Genomic DNA, 27,699 nt, shown 5'->3' with positions numbered 1-27,699 from the left:
AATTCGGGTATAATCGGTAAGTGGCTCGATCAGTTACCAGGGTGGCTCAGTTACCCGAAATATAATCGTGAACAACCGTTGACAAATTTTCATACTTTAAAGGAAATAGATCTAGGTTTGTTTAATTTAAAATACAAGGACCGTTCTTTTGCTCGGGCTTCACTTTTAATTTCAATGTTGACAATATACATAGCCTTCACAGCCCTTCGCAGCATCCTGTGGCTGATCCTCGGATTTAGCAAAGCGCTAGGTCTATAATTTTATACTTCTTTGGATTTAGCAATAACAACAGTGACGTCTGCACACAATGATTGGAACATGAAAATATGTTCAATATCAAGCAAAGTAACAACAATATCATTTACCACCGACTTTAAATAGAATTTTTACCTATATTTCTTTATGTAGATCTAGCAATCAAACTAAGGCCATCAAAAACTAACATCAATCGAATATACGGTACAACTATCCGAAATGTACCGTATACGATTATTTAGCATAGATTTATTGCGTGAATGTAAACATCCGGTGAAACGTCCTAAATATTTTGCAACCTAATTCTTGACATTTTGACGTCCTATATAGATAAAGAAATGAATTGAATGTCATTTACTTATAAACTTTGCACTTCAACATAGGTTGACTACATCTGCGTTCATATAATTTACTGTCATCCGCAAAAAATGGAGAGAATTAACGTTCTTGCTAAACACCTTTCAGTTTCAGATAAAAATAGGATAGTTCAAGAAGATACAGGCAGCTCCAGAGAACCGCCTAGGTTTCCAAATAAACCTGATGATGTTGTTGTAGTGTCGGCACTCAGAACTCCTATTGGTAAATCGAGGAGGGGATTTTTCAAGGTATATTTCAATTTGTCAATCAATGTAGAATAACATATCTAAATAAGGCAGATATATTTGGAAGTGGCTAGGGCAAAGAGCTGTATTTTATACTTCTTTGGCTAGGGGTATGGATTCGTACCTCTAGAATCTGATTCTAAATGTATAAATCTGGTTCTAGAGGTATGGATCTGTACCGGTAGACAAAACTGTTAGGGGTTTTCTAGGGGTAAGAGCCCTGTTTTCCAGAGATTAAGTGCCGATCATTTACATTTTAAAGTTTGCTCAAAATGAAATAACAAATCAGACTCGATCAGTATTCACCTAAAACTTGGATCGAAATGGTTTAAAGATACCAGCATTCACCCGATTGTTTACATTTTCTTTTCGAAACGTAAATAACAAAGGTACACCAAATAGAAATAAGTCATGATGATGCAAACTGGCAGAAAATAGATTTAAGATGAAACAAATAAGGTTTAATTACGTTGTGACAAGCTGTTTTTTTAATAATTATTAGGGTGTTTATTTTTTCCAAACATTTGGTGAATGTTACTAGGTACATGGGATGATTCAATTCACAAATGATTCCTTTTACTTGTGTCAGTTAATTGATTGTAAAACAATTTGTTCCGTGCCGATTATCATTATATCTTGTAAAATAATAACATAAGTAGGTGCATATTACTGTGCCTAATTAATTTTTTTCTGCTAAATTTCAAACATAATTCAGAATTAATTTAAAGGGGAGCGGTGGTCTAGTGGATAAGGTAGTCGGCCGCTCAGTCCAGGGGTCGTGGGTTCGAGCCCCACTGGGGTCACGACCATGACATCTCATATGACTTCAGTACTGGATTTTCCAGGAAGTGGACTCAAGAGTGGTTACAATAAGCTTTAAGCTTTCATCACAATAGAGCTAAAACAAATTTCTATAAACTGAATATAAATCATATAAGGGTTTGATACATTTGATAATCTTTTATCAACTGAGTTACTTTACAATAAATTGATCATAATGAAACAGTGTATACATTTGGAGTTCCTCGGTTATTAAGGTTTCAAAAGAAAATGTAAACAGTCGGGTGAACCCTGGTATTTGTAAACCATTTACATCCGAGTTTAACTTTGAAAAATAATGTATCAATATTGAACATTTGCCATTACTATAAATGATGATGATGATTAGATGAAGTTGGTGTCAGTCAAACCTGTTTATTACAGTTAGAGTGAATATACTCCACAAATACATGTACTCTGTGGCGCTTATGTCATGATACATTCATAACATGACAATCATTTGCTATAAATCACAAAAATTTCATGAACACTTGCAGTGTCTCATCAGATGCTATAAATCACAAAAATTTCATGAACACTAAGTCTTGCAGAGTCTTTCAGGGGTGTATTTTAATTTATTTTTCAACTAATTGGAAACCTGTCTTGTTGGATTTTTGAAGAGATAAATAATTTTGAGCACCTGAATTTTCTCTCTTCACTGCGGAAAAACAACAGTTCAGTTTCCAATCTGCAATTTCTCAGATCCATCAGTGTACAGAATATATACACATGTTATCCTAAAGCTAGCTTCAAGCTCACTATTACACTGGTGTATTGGGATTCAAGCTAATATGAGTGTTTTTAATTCTTATGTGTTTCCATAACATGTAATCTGTCTGAAACTAAGCTTCAAAGCCTTAAAGAAGTATGACAATAATTTTCTGTGATATTTATATCTAAACTTTTTCTTTTTGTTGTTATATGATCTGAATGTCAGTGCCTTTTAAAAAAATGTGCTCATTTGTTTTTCAATTAATCCAGTCTAGTAAGAGTTTTGTAGTTAAAAAAAATCTTATTCAATCGCACTGGCTAATTGAATGGTTATTTGAACATTAGGGGAACATTATTCACTGCAAAACAGCAGTGCGGGAAGAAGGGAATTGTGGGCACAACCATAGTGATATCACAGTGTAGCTAGAGAAATTTGGCCTACATACATGTTAAATGTAGATAGAAACCTTACTTTAAAATTCCCACTGTCCTCGTCAACATCCCAGCTTTTATATTCAGTTGTTGGTAGCATATATAGCAGCCAAAATAGTTCAAGTGATAAAATATATTATACCATTGTCTAATAATGCCTTTTGGATTGTTTAAAATTTAGTATTCATTCATTGCAGCCTGAATTACATGTTTCTAAAGACTTTCAGGTGTTTACACAGGTTTAGAGGCTATAAGATGTATATTTTTGATGAAATTGCTCATGATTGTGATTTTATTAAGAAAAGCAGAATAATTTATTTCTGAGTATCTGATTTGAACAAAATAACCTACTATTTTTAGGACACACATGGAGATGATTTGCTGTCAGCAGCTTTTACAGGAGTACTCAAGAGTGTTGATATTAAACCAGATGAAATTGGCGATATTTGCATAGGCAATGTGAATGATGGAAAAAGCTCCGTAACAGCAAGATTTGCTCAGTTTTACAGGTTTGTCAGCATAATTTTGTCACTATGCTTGATTTTTTTAACTTTACAGTGGAACCCCTCCAAACATGAATCTGGGAAAAGTGGAATCCTCGAAATTTATGGGTCAGTTTTATTCCAGAGCCTTGTCTGTGTAGGTGTGATTCCTTTGTAGATGTCTAGGGAAAGTCATGTACAAGGGGAGGCAATCAGATCTGCTTTAAAATACACATGTAATACATAGACATTTCTAGCACATTTGAGCCGCACCATGAGAAGACCAACATACGGTAGTGCATTTGTGACCAGCATGGATCTAGACCAGCCTGCGTGTCTGCGCAATCTGGTCAGGATCCATGCTGTTCGCTAATGGTTTCTCTAATTGCAATAGGCTTTGAAAGCAAACAGCATGGATCCTGACCAGACTGCACAGATGTGCAGGCTGGTCTGGATCTATGCTGGTCGCAGTTGCACTATGTTGGTTTTCTCATGATGCGGCTCATTTTTACATTTCACCAGGACACTCATGGAAATGAGCTCTTATCACATTTTTCACTGGAGTTTTTAATAGTGTTAAAATCAGGCCAAGTGAAGTAGGTGATATCGGCATTGGAAATTGCGGGGATGGTAAAAGTGCAACTACAGTTAGATTTGCTCAGTTCTACAGGTTTGAAGTGATAACTTGTAACCATGGAAATGTGTAATCTGAGTTGCAGAAGGGGAAAAAATGTCTTATTTAAATGATGAGAGAACATGACATTTAGCCAGAGATTTTGTTTTAGTAACAAGAGTTATGGAATATGATATTATGGTGGAGGAAACTATGTTACACTTTCCTTGTTAGCTTACCTGAGCCAACAGTTCAGGTTAAGGTCTATTAGTATAGGTAGATGGTTGGACTTCTTTTGTCCTGCATCCTTTGTCTTGTTGTGTTTATTGTCAAGCATCAATTTTCCATTGTCCATCATGAGCTTTTACACTTAAACAGGTTGTCCTCTGAAACTGCTGGTCAGTATTACACCAAACTTGGTCTGTAGTATTCTGTCAAGGTCATCTCTTAAATGTATTCAGATGGCGGCACTTGTTCACTTTTAGGGACTGCTAGAGATAAAAATACAAAAAGCTTTAAACTATTTTTATGAACTGCTTCATGGACCTTCATTAGACTTGGTCCCCAGCACTGTTGTAAGATCCTCTTCAAACTCTATTCAAACACGTGTGCTTGGTCCCTTTGAGGTGTCTTTAGAGCTTAAAAAGAAGAATAACACTTAAACAACTTCTTATCATGAACTGCTTTATGGCTTTTCATCACATTTGGTCGTTAGCATCATTGTAAGGGTAAAGTCCTTTCCCAACTTTTTTTTTTAAATGGGGGCACTTGGCCTTTTTGGAACTGCTAGAGGTAAACAGAAAAACCTTTAAACAACTTCTTCTCATTAACAGCTTGATGGATCTTTATCAGACTTGGTTTGTAACATAGGTTTAAGACACTCTCCCTTTTTCCCTAAAATTGGGCATTTGGAGCCTTTTAGAGACTGTTAGAACTAAATGTAGAAAAAAACTATAAACTAGTAATTTTTATGATGTGCTGTATACATGGTCCAATGATGGGTCTTTATCAAACATCTCTGTAGTATCACTATGATGTTCTCTCTTTAATTTATTCAAGTGCTAGAACTAAAAATAGAAATAGCTTTAACTGACGTCTTGTCATGATGGATCTTCATCAAACTTTGTCTGTGGCGTCATTTAATAAGGTCCTCTCTCAAATTTGTTCAGATGAGGGGCAGCTAAAAATATTAAAACCTTAAATTTATACAATTTTTTTTGTGAACAGCATGTTGCATCTTCATTAAATTCAATATTCATCTGTAGCATGATTATAAGGTCCACTCTTCATGTTGTTTAAATGAAGATGTTGGTGGGGGTGGGGGGAGCACAAATAGCCAATGTAAAGCCCATTTTTGGGGGCCATTAGAGAAATACCATTAAAGACCTTTTTCTCATTAATGGATCTGGTATAATATAAGGGGCTATTAGAGCTAAAAATAGAAATATATTTTTAAAAATGTTTTTTCCTTTAAACTGCTTTGCTGATATTCATTAAGCTTTGTCCATAGCTTGTTCAAATGAGGGTTTTTTGACCCCTTTTGGCTTTTGATATCTTCAAAGTTGAATAGTCACTATGTCCCACTTGTTGAAAATATATATCCAAGTGGTGGTGGAAGTATTATCAAACAGTATATGCATTTGTTTTTTAAGTGTTTGTTTCTTCTGTATTCCTTTGTTTAAAAGTGTATATCAAAGGCTGTATGAAAAAATAGTATAAGATTTCTACGTAATGCAGTTTTTATAAAAATATTATCAGATAAAGTTTTCATGATGTTTACACATGAAGTTTTATCCCAGGTTTACAATTTTTGGATAGTATTACATTGATTAAGGAAAAACGTTTTTGAAAGAAGGCCTCCTATAAGTCTGAAAATTTCATATGTTACTAACAGAGCATATTTTTAAGTAAATTTAAGCATAACAATGATTGTGTTATAATGTAAAATAGGGGATGCTGCACATTTCATTCCCTCTCAAGAACAGATTCATTCAACTTATTTTGCTACTTTCTTGCTTTGTTTCATTTTGTTTTCAAAAAGTCTTCTTATAACTTTGATTATAATACTTGGGAAATAGATTTTAGTTTTGCGTGCTTTGTTGGCAAAAAGAACACGTTTTGAGTTCAGATGCGTAGTAATCTAATCGCGAAGGCTGAAAGCCTGAATGATTAATTATGACGCATCCGAACGAAAGAAAAAACGATTTTATTTGCCAACAAAGCACGAAAAATTAAGATATATTTAAATTCTAACATGTTTGAATTACTCCAGGAAGGGATACTAATCTGGAATCCTTTTTTAGGCGAAATAGCCAGAAGTAGGCCATTTTGCGAAACCTGTTTTAATTGACAAGACAATACACGGTAAAATCCTTCTTTTTGTTTATACAAAAGAAAATCCTTAAAATGTTAGAATGAACCACAATGAAGTTTAAACTAATAAGATACATGCATAAAGGTATCTGTTAAATCTTATTATTAAGGAAACTAAATTGATTTTAAAGGATGTATTTATATTTCAGTGGTATACCTTACACAGTTCCTGCATCATCAGTGAACAGACAGTGTGGGTCAGGTCTTCAGGCGTTTATGAATATAGCCGGTGGAATAAAGAACAAAGCATATCCTTTAGGACTGGCTGGAGGGTAATGTTATTATCTAATTAACAAACACTTGTTGATCCCTTGTAGCTATTTCAAAGTGAGTGGTTGTGTTAGCGGCTCACAGATGAGATCATGTCTTCTCTAGTTTTACAATATTGCACTATACTTCCTAAAATAACATGCATGTAGTTCCAGTTTTCCCAAGGATGTGACTTGATAGTGAGTTAACATGTCTCAAAACTTTACCAAAATACTTTCAAAATGCTTGGAAGTTATTATTCTTGTTTCTTTTTTGATAAAGAAAGTAAAGATAATTCACTGAATCTTCAGGGAAGAATATTAATACAAAATATTTAATTCTGATAACTATACCTAATACTGTGAAATATGTGAAACAGCTAATATTCATTGGGGATTCAGGAGTTTCATTAAGGGTCAGGCTGGGGGTGGGGAAGGGGGGAGGGGGCGGGGGGAAGGGGCAGATTTCCCCTGCTACAGTGGTTTGAAGCCCCTTCTACTTTTCCTGTAGTAAGTAGAGTTCTAAATTGATGGACTTTTGGACTCTCGACCTCCCACTGCCCCCTTCCACCTTCTACTTTGATAATGAATGAAAACCCTGGAACTAACTTTCTTTGTTTTCATGCTTGCATTAAAGGTGGTTAATTAATTAGATTTCGGTAAAGTAATGGAATTGTTCAAAAATTAACCAATTGGTTATTTACACTTATCTGTGTTCAGATTTATTTTTACATGTCAGATTATCACTGGAAGTATTTTTAATCTTTGATTTTCCTATCCTGGTTGCCCAACCAAGATAGCATTATTTTGGCATAAATATAAATTTAAAAACGCATTTTGCCTCAGGAATGATATGAATATAACACTGTTTTATTAAAGTTTTCAAAGATTTGTATTGACATGTACATATTTTGCCAAATTCATTAGAAATGCAAGTTTATAAAATTATTATTACCTCCCTTTGTCTGTCTTGGTTGCGCAACCAATATAGATTGAAAATAAACTAATTCCAAAGCTCAAGATTGAAAATAAATTAATTTCGAAGTTAAACACTGTTTTAAAACTTCCCTTTTGTTTCAGGTAGTTGAAATATCCCAGTATTTATCAAATGTAAAACTAGAAATTATGTTGAAATCAAAAGAAATAATATACTTTTTAATAACTACAAAATTTCATAAAAAGTAATAAAATATATATTTTCAATATGGATCCAACTCTATGTAATGGGTCTTTTTGTTCCTTAATTTAAATAAATCTCTAACAGAATGTGTAAAAACTGAAAAATGTCAGAAATGTTGCTCAAATGTGGTTGACCACCTTTACTCCACAAAATTTAATTTTTCACAAACCAAGAAGATACCCAATTACTGCATCTTTAGAATTGGAAATCCATGAACTCTTTTCTCCATGAAATAGGCATGAGACAACAAAATTTCATGCCCACGAAGATTTCACAATATGTTAAAACTTCACATAAACCTTGTCCAGCATGCAAACAAAGTATGTGCAGGGGCTGGGCAATACATAAGGGCAAGGTCACCAAGGTGTTATACTTAGGTTATTTTTAAGGTTAAAGTTTTTCGGCAACCTTTGTTTTTCTGTCTTATCTTTATGCCCCCCTTCGAAGAAGGAGGGGTATATTGTTTTGCAGATGTCGGTTGGTAGGAGGTCGGTCGGTCTGTCGGTCTGTCGGTAGGTCTGAATGTAGACCAATCCGTTTCCGGATGATAACTCAAGATTGCTTGGGCCTAGGATTATGAAAGTTGATAGAGAGGTTGGTCATCACCAGCAGATGACCCCTATTGATTTTGAGGTCTGTATGTCAAAGGTCAAGGTCACAGTGACCCTGAATAGTAAAACAGTTTCCGGATGATAACTCAAGAACGCTTAGGCCTAGGATCATGAAAGTTGATAGGGAGGTTGGTCATGACCAGCAGATGACCCCTATTGATTTTGAGGTCAGTATGTTAAAGGTCAAGGTCACAGTGACCCTGAACAGTAAAACGGTTTCCGGATGATAACTCAAGAACGCTTAGGCTTAGGGTCACGAACATTGATAGGGGGGTTGATCATGACTAGCAGATGACCCCTATTGATTTTGAGGTCAGTATGTTAAAGGTCAAGGTCACAGTGACCCTGAACAGTAAAACAGTTTCCGGATGATAACTAAAGAACGCTTAGGCCTAGGGTCACGAAAATTGATAGGGAGGTTGGTCATGACCAGCAGATGACCCCTATTGATTTTGAGATCAGTATGTCAAGGGTCAAGGTCACAATGACCAGGAACACTAAAATGGTTTCCGGGCAATAACTCAAGAACGCTTGGGCCTAGTGTCAGGAAAATTGATAGTTAGGTTGGCCATGACCAGCAGATGACCCCTATTGATTTTGAGGTCATTAGGTCAAAGGTCAAAGGTCAAGGTCACATTGGCCAGAAACAGTTTAACGGTTTCTGATTTTCTTGTCCCAAACCATAGGGCCTAGGGCTTTGATATTTGGTACGTAGCAAAATCTAGTGGTCCTCTACCAAGATTGTTCAGATTATCTCCCTGGGGTCAAATATGGCCCCACCCCGGGGGTCACATAGTTTATATAGACTTATATAGGAAAAAACTTTGAAAAACCTTGTCCAAAACCACAGGGCCTAGGGCTTTGATATTTTGTATATGACATCATCTAGTGCTCCTCTACTAAGATTGTTCAAATTATTCCCCTAGGGTCAAATATGGCTCTGCCCTGGGGGTCACATGGTTTACATAGACTTGTATAGAGAAAAACTTTGAAAATCTTCTTCTCCAAACCACAAAGACTATGGCTTTGATATTTTGTAATGTAGCATCATCTAGTGGTTCTCTGCCAAGTTTATTCAAATTATCCCTCTAGGGTCAAATATGGCCCCGCCCCAGGGGTCATATGGTTCATAATTATAGACTTATATAGGGAAAAACTTAGAATCTTCATGTCCATAACTTACATCATTCAAATTTGGACCACATGTATAGTTTTGAGTGGCATGATGAACCTTGACATGAGTTGACCTTGATCTTGACCTAGTGACCTACTTTCACATTTCTGTAGCTACAGCCTTAAAATTTGGACCGCATGCATATTTTTGTGTTCTGAATTAAAATTTGACATTGATTTTTACCTATTACCTACTTTCACATTTCTCAAGCTACAGCCTCCAAATTTGAAGCACATGCATAGTTCTGTCTACCGAAATGAACTTTGACCTTGAAATTGATCTAGTGACCTGCTTTCACATTTCTCAAGCCACAGCTTTCAAATTTGGACCACATACACATTGTTTTGTACCGAAATGAAATTTGACCTTGATTTTGACCTTGAGCTAGTCTTGAAATTTGGAACATTCAAAAATGGCGCAGTGGATGGCGCCAAGATCACTATGTAATCTCTTGTTAGGTTAATAGGTTAAATGTCAAGGTCAGATTAAACCAGAATGGTAGAACTTTTGTTTACAGTGAGCATATAATTTCTGTTCCTTGTGCAATTACTGAATGCATCAAGGGGGGCATTTCGTGTTCGACGAGCTCTTGTTGTTACTATTGCTTATATCTTACTGTAAGTTCACATTAATATTATCAAGCATACAAATAAAGTTTTGCAGGGTCATAAATACATTTTACTGTCAAATCGCCAAATAGTGGAGCACGTTTTCTTACAAACAGCTCTTGTTTTAAATAGTCTCTGAACAACCAGGTCATTTTCAGTTTGTATCAATAATATAATTTGTGATGCTTGAGCTCAGATGAGAACAAAGTAATGTTTGTGTATAACAGTGTGGAGATGATGACCAAAGATAAAATCGGTAAAGGATTTGAGGAGCTCAACTCAAAGGTTATGGATTATGAAGATGCTAAAAATTGCCTTATTCCTATGGGGTAAGAAAATTTTTATGGCATACATATGTTTTTGTTTTTTTTTTCATTTTTATTGTTTGATAATTTTATGCAAAATGACTAGTGTTAAAATTAAAACAAGAACTCTGAGTGACTGACATTTTAACCCTTATCATGCTGGGCATGCTTGATTAGATGCCTTTGCGACCAGTTTAGATCATAATCAGCTTGCACAACCGTGCAGTCAGATCATGATCTGCACTGTTCGCAGTATTGGTAAGCACCCCTTTAAACAGTTAATGGTACTGTCCAAATTGAAAGATGGACAAGTTTATTATAGAAATTTAGCAGGGTAAGTGTTAATCTAGTATTTGATGTATAGTGGCTCCAACCAATTTGACTGTGTTTAATTTTTATTATATAATGGCTTTGGGCAGATTGATTTCACTTAGATATGTACATGTATATAAAAAGAGGAGTTTTATTCTTTGTTATCTTTTATGTTATGCTTTTTCATGCTTCTGTAGAAAACATTAATAGCCCAATCAACATTTGCTGTCGTTATGTAAATTGGGCCTAGGATTTTTTTCCTGTGCTTTCCAAAGATATTTAAGGATATTTTGTTTTCTTTATGTTGACAAGAAATCAGGGGAGGCACTTAATGATAAACATTGCTCTGTTCCATCCCTAACCAGTTGCAAGGTCTGTTCCTTTAATACAGGCCTGTGCCAAAAGAATGTGTTTAGCAGAGACATGTTTGTCAACTTCTTATTAGGTGGCATATTGGTTCAAATTTACACAGATTTGTAGATGTACATAAACAAAGAGGAGGTCATAATTCCCAGATTCATGGTACTTTTTTAAAATTGCAATACAGATTTTAGTACACTGTGAGAGTGCTTTTTTTGCATGGATAGGGGAATGGAGAAGGTGGCACCAATGTCCTGCAGAGATATATTTCTTTTTTGTCTGGAAATGCTGTTAAATGCAAATTGTTTAATAACCAACACATTAATATTTCTGTTTGCAGAATTACATCAGAGAATGTTGCAGAAAGATATGGTGTTACACGAGAGCGTCAGGATAAATTCTCCATGGCTTCACATCAAAAGTAAGTTTGTTATATACAATTAACCGGTTATTGTCAGCCTCTCATTTTAGTAGTTGAGGTATGTACTTTGCAAGGGATGGGGGCATGTCTGTGGCGTATTGTGTGGCTAGTCCTAGTTTGTACTTTTTTTCTGGAAGGAAATTTTAGAGTGAAAGAGCCTTCAAGTTTTCATTGCACTCAAGGTAGATTAGTGGGAAGAAACCTAATCATACCTTGTCTTGTATGTTTTTATTCAAGGGAGTTCTAGCATCGACATATATGATTATTTTTGATATATTCATTCCCTGCATCAAATCGTTGCCTTAGAAATATAAGATTGTAAGTGCTACATAATTTCTATAGACTTCTGACCATATACAGTCGAAACTCGGTATCTCAAACTCACTTACCTCGAAATTCCGCTTAAGTCAAAGAAATTTTCAAGTTCCGTCAAATTTCCTTCTTTATATATGTAATTCAACTTCGGTTACGTCAAAATTTGACTTACAGAGACTCCGGATGTGTCGAAAGGGATTTTCAGTACCGTCATTAAAATTCAAGTGCATTGTAAACTCGGTAAGTCGAAGTGAGAATAATATGCGATAAAATTTCACACATGTCATTGTGAATGTGTTTGGTTTTTAACACATGTCCATGTTTATTGCCTACCAGAAAGCCGTGATGCCAACAATATCATAGGTGCGGCGATTATTAAAGTGAGATGATGTTATACTTGTTTGCACGTGCCATAATGATAATTGTTTGATGTAAACATTAGATTTCTTTAATTAGCAGTTATTTCTTATTAGACTTTAAATATGAAAATTGCTTTTAATTTAAACTTAGTCTAATGAATTAATTCGTTTGAACAGTTGGGATCTTTAATATGGATTAATTAGAGGTAATTGCGATGAGACTGTATTAAAATTAACTTCTTGGGGGAAGGCATAATTCATTCAAAATGTCAGATCAAAATGCTGTCAATCCGGGAAAGAAACGTGGTACTAAAAGGAAACCTGACTCAAACACATTTGAGGTTAGTATCATATTTATTCTTCGAAAAACTGTAACCTTTGATAAATACAAACTGAACGGGATCATGTATGCGTAAAGTGCCGACAGCGTATACACGGAATCAAGGAAACACTTTTTATTTTTTATTAAATCTTTTCATAATGTGTACCCATTTCGTCCATATACTTCCCTCCTCATAACTCGAATTTCGGTTATCTCGAAATAAAAAGCATGGTCTCTTGAAATTCGAGATACCGAGTTTTGACTGTACTTCTAAGCAGTGTAGTGAGTATGTTTGTATACCCTGTAAAATATTTTGATAAATACTTTGTTCACCTTGACTGATTTTTACTCGGCTATACTATTTTATTTAACAGCTGTTAAAGTTCGAAATGGTGCACTTGACCTTCCTTTCCATTGACAGCAACCCCGAGACATCTCAAGGCTTTGATTTATTATAGTAGCTTATGAGTTTATGCATTCATTCATGAATTTCAGCGCATGAGTCATCTTACACCCCAGGTTGTAAGACAAGTTTTTACAACACTGGCCAAAACACTGTCAAATACACAGTCTAGCATGCAAGAATTTACATGTAAAAGCTGTGTCAGAAGTCAAAGTTAATTTTGATGTCAGAATATGCCTGCTGTCAAAAGTGATATTGACCTCACACAATGTCTTAGACTAAGTCCTCAGTCAAAAGTAATATTTGTCTCAGACTAGTTTCCTGGCCAAATGTAATATTGATATGTCCTCAGTCACTATTACTTTCAGAAAGGTGAAAAATCTACGCAATAACCTCAACATAAGCCTTCCATTGTATAATAAATACATTTACATGATATTTCAGGGCTGCTAAGGCAACAAAAGAAGGTCATTTTAAAGCTGAAATCATTCCAGTAACGGTTCAGGTAACAGACAAGAATGGTGATGAGAAGACTATAACAGTAAGTAGGAGTTTATATTGGGAATACCATTTTGACAGTTTTCTTTCTAGAAAATTATGTAAGTAAAATTAAGAGGTCATATAATGCTTAATTGTGTGAAATTAAATGCATTGAAACTTACTGCAAACTCTTTAACTAGGTGAGCATAATACGGTTTCAACAAAAATGGCTGTTTTGTGAACACTAAATTTCATGGTTTCAGCAAAAATGGCAATTTTGAATTAAATTTCATGGTTTCAGCAAAAATGACAATTTTGTATTAAATTTCATATGTTTCAGCAAAATGGGTATTTTGTGGACATATGAATTGGAGGATTGTTGGTAATAAATTTTATGGATTGATGAAACCGCAAAATCAAGAAAGAAACCCCCATGAATAATGTATGATGTTTGTCACTAACAGGTAACACAGGATGAAGGAATCAGACCCAACACTACAATGGAAGTTCTTTCAAAATTGAAGCCAGCTTTTAAACAGGGTGGTTCAACTACTGCAGGTATGGTGAAAGTTGTACAAAAATAAAACAAAATGTAGTTAAGATGCTTAATTATACACTCAGATTTAGTTGAAGCAGATTAAAACCTTTAGCTTGCTGGCGGCAAGTGATTCTGCCTTTGCGACCATTGCTGACCAAGATCTGCCTGCATGTCTGCACTATTTGCTTATTCAGTCAGTAAATGTTTAGTGACCACCCCTTCAAATAATAAGTGGTTCTGCCCAAACTGAATGATGGAACTGTCCATTTTTGTAATTTAGCAGGGTAAAGGTTAAATTGAAGATGAATTGGATACAATATTTGAATTGACCCCTAGAGTAATTGGGATGTTAAAATTGAAAACTATGATGTAATTTTTAAGTGTTAAAACAGAAGAGAAGACAATAATCATTGAAAATACTTTAAACAGTCAAATATCTTTTCTGGCATAGGTTATTGCTTCCTAAAACAGGTGGTGTTATTGTAACACACTATACTGTCAATTCAGAGAACTTGAGATCTAAGTCCAGGTCCAAGCACTGGAAATTTTAGAGATGCTCTTGAGTGTCTCCCACTCAAGAAGCCAGTACTGGTTCTTCAAATGAAAGAGGATATTGGATGTATCAGTGCCATACACTGGACATATCAAAGAACCAGCTGTCTATCCACAAAGAGCTAGGTCATGCCTGTGCCTAAAAATATATCCTTCCCTCTTCTGGAGACTTTCTCTTGCTCTGTCCCTCTGGTTAGATCTCTGTTTCTTACTAGCAGAGGATGAATTTGGCACCCTATATAGCTAACTTTGTATGTAAAGCACGTTTGAATGTGTTTATCATAAAAGGGGTGCTGTAAAAATGTAGTAATACATGTCGATATATAATATCAGTGACTGGTAAATTTTTCTTTATTAGTTCCTAATAACCAATGAAATGATGCTATGTCACATGCAACAAACCCACACTCAAGCGGAAGACATAGTCATTGGTTATGAGATTAGCAAAATTCCAAAATACATAGTATTCAAGTTCAACAGAAGTGATTTACACACTCAAAAGCTAGCTCAGCTGGCAGAGTGCATATTTACAGATCGCATGATTGTGAGTTTGATTACCAGATCAGGTTATATGTTCTGTTTGACAACTAATAAAAGCTGAAATCATTGTCCTCCGTCTGTAATTCATGCGGAAAAGTTGGCAGTTACTTGTGGAGAACACGCTGGTACTGGTGCAGGATCCAGGAACACTGGTTAGGTTAAGTGTCTGCTGTTACATAACTGAAATGCTGTTGAAAAATGGCACAGAACTGAAAACAAACAATAGATAATAAATTTTAAGGAAAGCTGAATCTGAATCAGAGACATAATTCTGGTTTGCATGTGCATATATATGATAGAGTGAGCATAGAATTGGTAAGGGTAGAGATTACAATGTTTATCGCCCTTTTTAGTTGTAATCCATATATTATAATCGACTCCTATCTGCTTGACAGGTAATTCAAGCCAGACAAGTGACGGTGCTGCAGCAGTGCTGGTTGCCAGTCGCGCTGAAGCAGAAAGACGTGGACTTCCAATTCTTGGTACCTTGCGGGCCTTCGCAGTTACAGGAGTACCTCCAGATGTCATGGGTATCGGACCTGCAGCTGCTATACCAGAGGCTCTGAAAATGGCTGGTTAGTGAGGCTGTTTTTTGACAAGGGAAATTAAGCAGGCAAAATTTCTCTGCAAAATTATGTTTAGTGTTTATCATTAGCAGTGACATGTGCTTAAATTACTCATACATTTGTAGGTATGAGTTCATGATGTTAGCAAAATTCTTGAAAAATATTTGGGTTACAGGGAAGGTTAACTACCTGTCATTGCATAAATAAAATTCTGATGAAAAAAAGTTCAGAGCAAACAAACAACATTTAGTCTATTTTGTTATATATGCTATTTTATATACAAGCATAGATAACTCTGTCAGTATCTTAATTGGTTGAGGGGCATCGGAGTAGTCCCTCTTCATTTCTTTACAACCAACAGTCAAAAATTCCAAGTGTTTCAGAGTTTGATGTTAGAACATTTTAGTATATTGTACAAAATGTTATGGCTTTTTTCTTGTTTTATGAATTCTTGTAGGTTTGTCTTTTTTTATCTTTCAAATCCAAATGGAACTTAAAAATGTATGTGCTTACTATATATATATTATAAGGTCGGAAATATACTGTTATCTTTTCACCTAGGTACATAAAAGGTATAGCAGTAATATTTTATTGTAATATAATGATATGTTTAAACCAAGAAGACCAAAAGTGTGACATTATAACGTGATAAAATCATTGTTTATACTTCACAGTAAATTGCATCATAGTGTCAGATCTATGTCATAGTGGTGCCCTGAAAATGAATATGATACAAAATAAGCAATTTCTATTGAATGCCACCAAGGATGTAAATATATAGGTATCATTGATGTTGTTTTGAAATCGAAACAATATGTCACTCTCCATAATTTTTTCTTGAAAACATCGTAAGCAGCCCTTGTGATGTAATGATTTAAATCGTAACTCCAAACAGTGATCTTATAATACAGTCAAACTTCGTTAACTCAGACTCGACGAGACCAGCAAAATTTGTTTGAGTGATCGGTTGTTCATTATACAGGGACCTGAGGACGCGTTCGAGAGAAGGGTGGTGTATGAATTATCCAAGTTCGAGTTAACGAAGTTTGACTGTACTATAAAGTCATTGTTTGAGATATGTAAACTCATTTCTTGAAAAGAAATTACTATATTTATTATAGTTTATTATATTATCACAAAAGTATACGATAAAGTTTTATATTTGTCACTTTAACAGGACTTACAATTGATGATATAGACATTTATGAAATAAATGAAGCATTTGCCAGCCAGGCTGTATACTGTGTTGATAAACTTGGAATACCACATGAAAAAGTGAACCCTAAAGGAGGAGCCATTGCCTTCGGACATCCACTTGGTGCTACAGGGGCCAGAATGATCGCTACCCTGGTACATGAACAAAAGAGACGAGGAAAAAGGTAATATATCTACGCCTTCAGACCATTTTACAAATGACAGTGTTTTGATTGATGGCAGCTAGAGCTAACAATATGGAATATGATCAAATTTATAGGCTTCATTTTTTGAAGAAAAAGAAGACAAAAAAATTTAAGCCAGGCAGATATATTTCCAGTCTTTAATAAGATATTTTCATTTTAAGTTTAGAGAGAGAGATATTTTTTTGTTATGCCTTGCCTTCATAGAAGAATAGAGCGAATATATGTTAATGGTCTACCTTTTTGGTCTTTCTGGCGCTATGCAGATCATTTTGTTATACCTCCACCAAACATGTTTTGTGGGGGCTATAAAGGAGTCAGTTTTGTCCTGTCCTGGCCCGAAATCTATTATCTCCGTTACTACTAAATGGATTTGATTCAAACTTAAAATAGATGTTCCAGCTTATCACCTGCATCATGTGACACAAGGTGCATAACTCTGACACCAATTTTAATGAATTATGCTCCCTTTTAATTAGAATTTAAGGTTAATTTTGATGTATTTTCACTATATCTCAGTTATTACTAAATGGATTTGATTCAAACTTAAAATAGTTGTTCAACCTCATCACCTACATCATGTGACACAAGATGCATAACTCTGGACACCAATTTTTATGAATAATGTCCCCTTTTACTTAGAATTTAAGGTTAATTAGCTCGACTTTTTGAAAGAAAAGTAGAGCTATTGTACTCACCCCTGCGTCGGCCGTCGCCGTTGGTTAAAGTTTTTGATAAAGTCAAATATCTCTTGTACTATCAAAGCTTTTGACTTGAAACTCAAAATAGTTATTTACTATCAAAGTCCACACCAGGAGAAACAATCCCCACAACTCTGATATGAATTTTGAATGAATTATGCCCCCTTTTCACTTAGAATTTTGGGTTAAAGTTTTTGATAAGGTCAAATATCTCTGTTACTATCAAAGCTTTTGACTTGAAACTTAAAATACTTGTTTACCATCAAAGTCTACACCAGGAGAAATAATCCCCATAACTCTGATGTGAATTTTGACAGAATTATGTCCCTTTTTAACTTACAATTTTTTGTTAAATTTTTTGATAAAGTCAAATATCTCTGTTGCTATTAAAGCTTTTGACTTGAAACTCAAAATAGTTATTTACTGTCAAAGTCTACACCAGGAGACACAGTTCCCATAACTCTGATTTGAATTTTGACAGAGTTATGTCCTTTTTTAACTTGTATTTTTTTTACTGGCAAAGTTCTAATTCAGAGTCAAGCACTGAGAAAAGTCGAGCGCGCTGTCTTACAGACAGCTCTTGTTTTGATGTATTTTCACTATATCTCAGTTATTACTAAATGAATTTGATTCAAACTTAAAATAGACGTTCCACCTCATCACCCACATCATGTGACACAAGGTGCATAACTCTGACACCAATTTTTAACTCACCTGAGCACGAACTGCTCAAAGGTGAGCTTTTGTGATCGCCCTGTGTCCGTCATCCGTCGTCAGTCGTCCGTCGTCATCGTCAACAATTTGACTGTTAACACTCTAGAGGTCACAATTTTGAGCCAATCTTAATGAAACTTGGTCAGAATGTTACCCTCAATAAAATCTTGGATGAGTTCGATATTGGGTCATCTGGGGTCAAAAACTAGGTCACCTGGTCAGATCAAAGGAAAAGCTTGTTAACACTCCAAAGGTCGCAATTTTGGCCCAATCTTAATGAAACTTGGTCAGAATATTACCCTCAATAAAATCTTGGAAGAGTTCGATATTGGGTCATATGGGATCAAAAACTAGGTCCCCAGGTCAAATCAAAGGAAAAACTTGTTAACACTCTAGAGGTCACATTTTTGGCCCAGTCTTAATGAAACTTGGTCAGAATGTGACTCTCAATAAAATCTTGGAAGAGTTTGATATTGGGTTATCTGGGGTCAAAAACTAGGTCACCAGGTCAGATCAAAGGAAAAGCTTGTTAACACTCAAGAGGTCACAATTTGGGCCCAATCTTAATAAAACTTGGTCAGAATGTTACCCTCAATAAAGTCTTGGACGAGTTTGATATTGGGTCATCTTGGATAAAAAACTAGGTCACCAGGTCAAATTAAAGGAAAAGCTTGTTAATACTGTAGAGGCCACATTTATGACTGTATCTTCATGAAACTTGGTCAGAATGTTAATCTTGATGATCTCAAGGTCCAGTTTAAATCTGGGTCATGTTGGATCAAAAACTAAGTCACCAGGTCAAATCAAAGGAAAAGCTAGTTTACACTGTAGAGGCCTCATTTATGACCATATCTTAATGAAAGTTGGTTAGAATATTAATCTTGAGGCTCTTTAGGTCAAGTTCAAATCTGAGTTAGGTGGGGTCAAAAACTAGGTCACTAGGTCAAATCAAAAGGAAAAGCTTGTTAACACTCTAGAGGCCACACTTATGAATGTATCTTCATGAAACTTAGTCAGAATGTTAATCCTGATTATCATTAGGTCAAGTTCAAACCTGGGTCATGTAGGGTCAAAAACTGGGTCACCGGGTCAGATCAAAGGAAAAGCTAGTTTACACTGTAGAGGCCATGTTTATGATGTATCTTCATGAAACTTGGTCAGAATGGTAATCTTGATGATCTCAAGGTTCATTTTGAATCTGGGTTATGTAGGATCAAAAACTAGGTCACCAGGTCAAATCAAAGGAAAAGCTTGTTAACACTGTAGAGGCCACATTTATGACTGTATCTTCATGAAACTTGGTCAGAATGGTAATCTTGATGATCTCAAGGTCCAGTTTGAATCTGGCTCATGTGGGGTCAAAAACTAGGTCACCAGGTCATATCAAAGGAAAAGCTAGTTTACACTTTAGAGGCCACATTTATGACCATATCTTATTAAAACTTGGTCAGAATGTTAATCTTGATGATCTTTAGGTCAGTAGGTCAGGTGAGCTATACAAGGCCTTCATGGCCCTCTTGTTCATGAATTATGCCCCTTTTACTTAGAATTTAAGGTTGATTTTGATGCATTTTCACTATATATCAATTCAATTGGCTTAGAGCCAAAGGGAAGTAACCTTTTTTTTTTATTTTTTGTACTGAGTTACTTCCCCTTAAATTCCAAGAATTAGTCTATTTAAAGAAGTTCTATTTTTAGATTTTCAATATTTTAGGTATTTTCTAACTTTTTTAGCTCACATGTCACAAAGTGACAAGATGAGCTTTTGTGATCGCGCAGCGTCCGTCGTCCATCAGTTCGTCCGTCCGTGCATTCGTAAACTTTTGCTTGTGACCACTCTAGAGATCAAATTTTTCATGGGATCTTTATGAAAGTTGGTCAGAATGTTCATCTTGATGATATCTAGGTCAAGTTCGAAACTTGGTAACATGCGGTCCAAAACTAGGTCAGTAGGTCTAAAAATAGAAAAACCTTGTGACCTCTCTAGAGGCCATACTTTTCAATGGATCTTCATGAAAGTTAGTCAGAATGTTCATCTTGATGATATCTAGGTCAAGTTTGAAACTGGGTCACATGCAGTCAAAAATTAGGTCAGTAGGTCTAAAAATAGAAAAACCTTGTGACCTCTCTAGAGGCCATACTTTTCAATGGATCTTCATGAAAGTTAGTCAGAATGTTCATCTTGATGATATCTAGGTCAAGTTTGAAACTGGGTCACGTGCCATCAAAAACTAGGTCAGTAGGTCAAATAATAAAAAAACCTTGTGACCTCTCTAGAGGCCATATTTTTCATGGGATCTGTATGAAAATTGGTTTGAATGTTAATCTTGATGATATCTAGGTCAGTTTCGAAACTGGGTCAACTGTGGTCAAAAACTAGGTCAGTAGGTCTAAAAATAGAAAAACCTTGTGACCTCTGTAGAGGCCATACTTTTGAATGGATCTTATGGAAGTCGGTCAGAATGTTCACCTTGATGATATCTAGGTAAAGTTCGAAACTGGGTCACGTGCCGTCAGTAACTAGGTCAGTAGGTCAAATAATAGAAAAACCTTGTGACCTCTCTAGAGGCCATTTTTTTCATGGGATCTATATGAAAGTTGGTCTGAATGTTCATCTTGATGATATCTAGGTCAAGTTCGGAACTGGGTCAACTGTGGTCAAAAACTAGGTCAGTAGGTCTAAAAATAGAAAAACATTGTGAGCTCTCTAGAGGCCATATATTTCAATGGATCTTCATGAAAATTGGTCTGAATGCTCACCTTGATGATATCTAGGTAAAGTTTAAAACTGAGTCACATGCAGTCAAAATCTAGGTCAGTAGTTATAAAAACAGAAAAACCTCGTGACCTCTCTAGAGGCCATATTTTTCAATGGATTTTCATGAAAATTGGTCAGAATATTTATCTTGATGATATCTAGGTCAAGTTCAAAACTGGGTCACATGAGCTCAAAAACTAGGTCACTATGTCAAATAATAGAAAAAAATGACGTCATACTCAGTTCAAAACTGGGTAATGTGGGGACAGGTGAGCGATTCAGGACCATCATGGTCCTCTTGTTTATTATTAGTCCTATGTAAAAAGTAAATACATATTTCTGTGTCGGTAAGACATATTTTTGTATTCACTTTTAGTGTATCTCTAATATTAGAGATTTTTATATTTACCTCATCCCTCATCCTGGGCACATAATTATAATAGCATTACTTAATGTACTGCGGAAGCCCAGGATGAAGTACTCCAAAGACGAATTAAATTTTTTTTTTAAGTATTAAAAGTATTTTTAAAATTTCTTATGGTTGCCATTCTTCTGTGACAAGACCGTATTGTGGGGGTATAAGTCACTCCTGTGGCAGTTCTAGTTTCAATTATTGCTCAATAAATAAAAATGCTTGGTCTCACAAGGACAAACTTACAGAACATAAATAGTGGTAATGGGAACAATTAAAGTTCAAAATGTCTTCGATTAGTTTTGTATTTATCACCATAAATGATTTCTTTGGTAAATTTCAGCCATTTAACGCCCAAAAACTATTACAAGTCATCTGCTGCTGGAAGGTTATACACCTGTCAGGATATCTAAGTCAGCATAAAAGCAGCCATTCTCTGTAAAACATTTCTAGAATTCTGGAACAAAATATCAAAATTGTTCATAAGCTAGAAATTTACAGAGGATAAAATACATTTTTGGACATAGAATTTTCATTATTGAAGATATATTAAAAATTTGAAAAGCTTCTGCTACCACCATTTAGAATGATATATAACATAAATCTGTATCTTGCAAAATGTAGCTACAAGTCACACAAAAAAAATAAAACTGTTACTGATTTGAGTGGTCAGACAGTACTTAGTGATTTTAGAAAATTAAAAAAAAAACAACAACCATTTTGTAGTGGTATATATTTCAGGTCTTTGGAAGTGGTATCTCTGTATATCTAATTAAAAAAACAACCATTATGTATTGGTATATATTTCAGTTCGCTGGGAGTGGTATCTATATATATCTAATTAAAAGAACAACAGTTATGTAGTGGTATATATTTCATGTCACTAGTAGTGGTATCTATGTGTACCTAATTAAAAGAACAACAGTTACACAATGGTATATATTTCAGGTCGCTAGGAGTGGTATCTATGTATATGTAATTAAAAGAACAACAATAATATAGTGGTATATATTTCAGGTCACTCGGAGTGGTATCTATGTGTATCTAATTAAAAGAACAACCATTATATATTGGTATATATTTCAGGTCGCTAGGGGTGGTATCTATGTATATCTAATTAAAAGAACAACCATTATGTATTGGTATATATTTCAGGTCACTAGGGGTGGTATCTATGTGTATCTAACTAAAAGAACAACCATTATGTATTGGTATATATTTCATGTCACTAGGAGTGGTATCTATGTGTATCTAACTAAAAGAACAACCATTATGTATTGGTATATATTTCAGGTCGCCAGGGGTGGTATCTATGTGTATCTAATTAAAAGAACAACCATTATGTATTGGTATATATTTCAGGTCACTAGGAGTGGTATCTATGTGTATCTAATTAAAAGAACAACCATTATGTATTGGTATATATTTCAGGTCACTGGGAGTGGTATCTAGGTATATCTAATTTAAAGAACAACCATTATATATTGGTATATATTTCAGGTCGCTAGGGGTGGTATCTATATGTATCTAATTAAAAGAACAACCATTATGTATTGGTATATATTTCAGGTCACTAGGGGTGGTATCTATGTGTATCTAACTAAAAGAACAACCATTATGTATTGGTATATATTTCAGGTCACTAGGGGTGGTATCTATGTGTATCTAACTAAAAGAACAACCATTATGTATTGGTATATATTTCAGGTCACTGGGAGTGGTATCTAGGTATATCTAATTTAAAGAACAACCATTATATATTGGTATATATTTCAGGTCGCTAGGGGTGGTATCTATGTGTATCTAATTAAAAGAACAACCATTATGTATTGGTATATATTTCAGGTCGCTAGGGGTGTATCTATGTGTATCTAATTAAAAGAACAACCATTATGTGTTGGTATATATTTCAGGTCACTAGGAGTGGTATCTATGTGTATCTAATTAAAAGAACAATCATTATGTATTGGTATATATTTCAGGTCGCTAGGAGTGGTGTCTATGTGTATGGGAACTGGTATGGGAGCAGCAGCTATATTTGAATACCAGCCTTGAAATATTCGCATATAACAACGAGTAACCACACACAGCAGCTTTCAAGTGATCATGAAACAGTTTTTATTTCAATAGATGGACTTTTTTGAGGACTAGTGTTAAGTGTCAGACTAATGTGTCCATCAGAAATTTAAATTAAAGACAATAATGTGGTTTGTTGATTCAGCTGTAAAATCAACAAAAATTGGTCCTGAACAAATATTTATGATTTCACAATATATTAAGATATACAACATTTCGTTCATCTTTATGTAATTGATGTATAAACAGAAGTTATTTTTAGCCCACCATCATCAGATGGTGGGCTATTCAAATTACTCTGCGTCCGTGGTCCGTCGTCCTTCTGTCCGTCCGTCCGTCCGTCCGTCCGTCATTCCGTCCGTCCTTCCGTTAACAATTTCTCGTTATCGCATCTCCTCAGAAACTACCAGGGGGATTTTGACCAAACTTTGTCAGAATGATGTATTGGTACCCTAGTTGTGTCCCCCTGAAAATCAGATTTGGTTCAACAAATATTTAGTAAGTTATGGCCCTTTGTTTATTTCTATAATTTACATAGATTTATATAGGGAAAAACTTTGAAAATCTTCTTGCCCCAAACCACAGAGCCTAGGGCTTTGATATTTGGTATGAAGTATCATCTAGTGGTCTTCTACCAATATGATTCAAATTATTTCCCTGGGGTGTAATATGGCCCCGCCCCGGGGGTCACATGGTTTATATAGACTTATATAAGGAAAAACTTTGAAAAACCTCTTGTCCAAAACCACAGGGCCTAGGGCTTTGATATTTTGTATGTGACATCATCTTGTGGTCTTCAACTAAGATTGTTCAAATTATCCCCCTAGGGTCAAATATGGCCCCGCCGCGGGGTCACATGGTTTACATAGACTTATATAGGGAAAAACTTTGAAAATCTTCTTGTCCAAACCACAAAGCCTAGGGCTTTGATATTTGTAATGTAGCATCGTCTAGTGGTTCTCTACCAAGTTTGTTAAAATTATCCCCCTAGGGTCAAATATGGCCCCGCCCTGGGGGTCACATGGTTCATATAGACTTATATAGGGAAAAGCTTATAAAAACTTCTTGTCAATAACCTACAACATTCAGATTTGGACCACATGTATGGTTTTGAGTGGCAAGATGAACCTTGACATGAGTTGACCTTGATTTTGACCTAGTGACCTACTTTCACATTTCTGTAGCTACAACCTTCAAATTTGGATCACATGCATAGTTTTGTGCATTGAAATAAACTTTGACCTTGACATTGACCTAGTGACCTACTTTCACATTTTTGAAGGTACATGCTTCAAATTTGGACCACATGCATAATTTCGTGTTTCGAAATGAAATTTGACCTTGATTTTGACCCAGTGACCTACTTTCACATTTCTCAAGCTACAGCCTTCAAATTTGGACTGCCTGCATGGTAATTGTACCGAAACAAACTTTGACCTTTACATCGACCTAGTGACCTACTTTCACATTTTTGAAGGTACAGGCTTCAAATTTGGACCACATGCATAGTTCTGTATTCCGAAATAAAATTTGACCTTGATTTTGACCTAGTGACCTACTTTCACATTTCTCAAGCTACAGCCTTCAAATTTGGACCACATGCATGGTTTTGTGTACCGAAACAAACTTTGACCTTTACATTGACCTAGTGACCTACTTTCACATTTTTGAAGGTACAGGCTTCAAATTTGGACCACATGCATAGTTTTGTATTCCGAAATAAAATTTGACCTTGATTTTGACCTAGTGACCTACTTTCACATTTCTCAAGCTACAGCCTTCAAATTTGGACCACTTGCATAGTTTTGTGTACCGAAATGAACTTTGACCTTAAGATTGACCTAGTGACCTACTTTCAGATTTCTGTAGCTATAGGCTTCAAATTTAGACCACATGAATAGGATTGTGTACCGAAACAAACTTTGACCTTGATATTGACCTAGTGACCTACGTTCACATTTTTGAAGGAACAGGCTTCAAATTTGGACCACATGCATAGATTTGTGTTGTGAAGTGAAATTTGACCTTGATTTTGACCTAGTGACCTACTTTCTCATTTCTCAAGCTACAGCCTTCAAATTTGGACCACTTGCATAGTTTTGTGTACCGAAATAAACTTTGACCTTAAGATTGACCTAGTGACCTACTTTCAAATTTCTCAAACTACAGTCTTCAAAATTGATGCACATGCATAGTTTTGTGTACAAAGAACTTTGTCCTTGAAATTGATCTAGTGACCGTCTTTCACATTTCTCAAGTTACAGCTTTCGAATTTAGACCACATGCACAGTGTTGTGTACGGAAATGAAATTTGACCTTGAGCTAGTCAGTAAGTCTTGAAATTTGGAACACACAAAAATGACACATTGGTGGGCGCCAAGATCACTCTGTGATCTCTTGTTACCATAAAAAGTCAATGCTTGTAAAATGCAAGTTAGTTCTGTCAAGTAATTAATTAGATATAATTTCATGATGCAAAAGAACGTTTCAGTGGAATAGTTTTAGATAACAGGAGGTACTCAGTACTAATCATGTACACTTAAACCCGCCTTACTGGACACCTGTATCTGGCAGTCACTTGCCTGAAGCAGCCAATCCGCTGACTTCTCAAATTGACATATTGCTCTACTTTCAACTTGTCTTAAGCATTGCTGTAATCACCTGTCTTAAGCAACCATCTGCCTTAAACAGTAAGATTATGTCACTTCATGAGCTGGCTGCTTCAGACAGGTTGGATTGTATTTCATTCTATGTCAGTTCTTTATAATTTCTGCTTTATAAAATTCCATTAAAAATACAATGATGTGAATACTGTAAAAACAGAAATTTTCATGAGGGTTTAATTTTCGTGAGGCCCAAAATCTTGTGAAAATTAATCCTCGTGTAAATATTTACCATTAGTATAATTCAGATTAAAGTAGGATACCATTTTAACAACTTCGCGAATATTAAACCTTGTGAACATACTCAAAATTTCAAATTCGCGAAATTTTGACCGAGCGAAAATATGTGCTTTTACAGTAGATTTGAGCACCAGTCTTACAGATATTATTACAAGGTTTGACCTTGCCCGGTAATTTACTCTGATGCGCCCATGTAGTGATAAAGTTGTTTACCTTTATACACTTAATAAACTGTGAATTATTTAATGTTGAAAGGCTTTGCTAACTAGATATATCCACCAATTATAGATAACAAGTTTTGTATAGAAAAGTATAAACAAGTTCTGCAGAATAACTATAGGAGAGAAATATTTTTTTCCACTCAAAAACAAAGGCTTATTTCTGTATATAGATCTATACACATTTTATTATATACTATACATATGGTGTGTGCTCAGTGTTTGAATTATGTCATTTCTCTACATGGTTTTGTGGGAACTTCATAAAATCTACTAGTATTTATTTTTAAAGTATCTCTTCCGAATTAAATGCAATGTCTTGAAAGAATGACATAGCAGGTCAGTTGTAAGGGATCAGACAGAGGGCATGAAAACTACACCAACTTTCAAACTGGCTTTTAGAAGGTCAGTGGTTTTACGCAAATGCATAAAATAATGACCAGAGTTACTCCTAATGTGTTTTTGCAATATCACCTGATATATGTCATGCTGAACATGACTGATTCTGCCTTTGTAACCAGTGTAGATCATGATCAGCCTGCACATCCATGCAGTCTGATCACGATCTGCACTGTTTGCCATTCAGTCAGTATCCTTTTGGTAAGCATCCCTTTTAATACTTAAAGGTACAGTCCAAATTGAAAGATAGACAAGACAAGTTCATTATCGAAGTTTAGCAGGTTAAGGACTAATTATTGCGATATCACCTGAAATATGTCAGTAATCTTTAAATGAACAAAACAAATACTTCTTGCCCTTTATCAGTAAAACAATGGAAAGACCCCTACTTTCCTAGATCGCTGTTCATTGATTGGATTGACAACTTTAAATCAAACTATTCTTATAAGTCAGATGAAAGATAAATAGAGATGAGAATGAAGGTAGCATCTTAATCTGAAGCATTGCAATATTAGTAAAGGCCCTTTATGAAAAAAGGGG

The 27,699-nt window shown here is 35.2% G+C and overlaps 1 protein-coding gene across 1 annotated transcript; it reads left to right on the top strand.

Moving 5' to 3' along the window:
* The first annotated feature begins 517 nt into the window (after positions 1-517).
* Positions 518-26,965, top strand: LOC123531470 (3-ketoacyl-CoA thiolase B, peroxisomal-like). The gene is made up of 10 exons (XM_053518681.1): positions 518-860; positions 3,180-3,328; positions 6,437-6,559; positions 10,336-10,437; positions 11,426-11,506; positions 13,350-13,446; positions 13,850-13,943; positions 15,411-15,590; positions 16,759-16,960; positions 23,546-26,965. Exons 1-10 carry the CDS (start codon positions 684-686, stop codon positions 23,616-23,618), a joined length of 1,278 nt encoding a protein of 425 aa, XP_053374656.1. The 5' UTR covers positions 518-683; the 3' UTR covers positions 23,619-26,965.
* Positions 26,966-27,699: the final 734 nt, after the last annotated feature.

This window comes from Mercenaria mercenaria, chromosome 11, assembly GCF_021730395.1.
Source record: "Mercenaria mercenaria strain notata chromosome 11, MADL_Memer_1, whole genome shotgun sequence".
Taxonomy (NCBI): Eukaryota; Metazoa; Mollusca; class Bivalvia; order Venerida; family Veneridae; genus Mercenaria; species Mercenaria mercenaria.
This window is presented reverse-complemented; position numbering and strand designations above follow the sequence as displayed.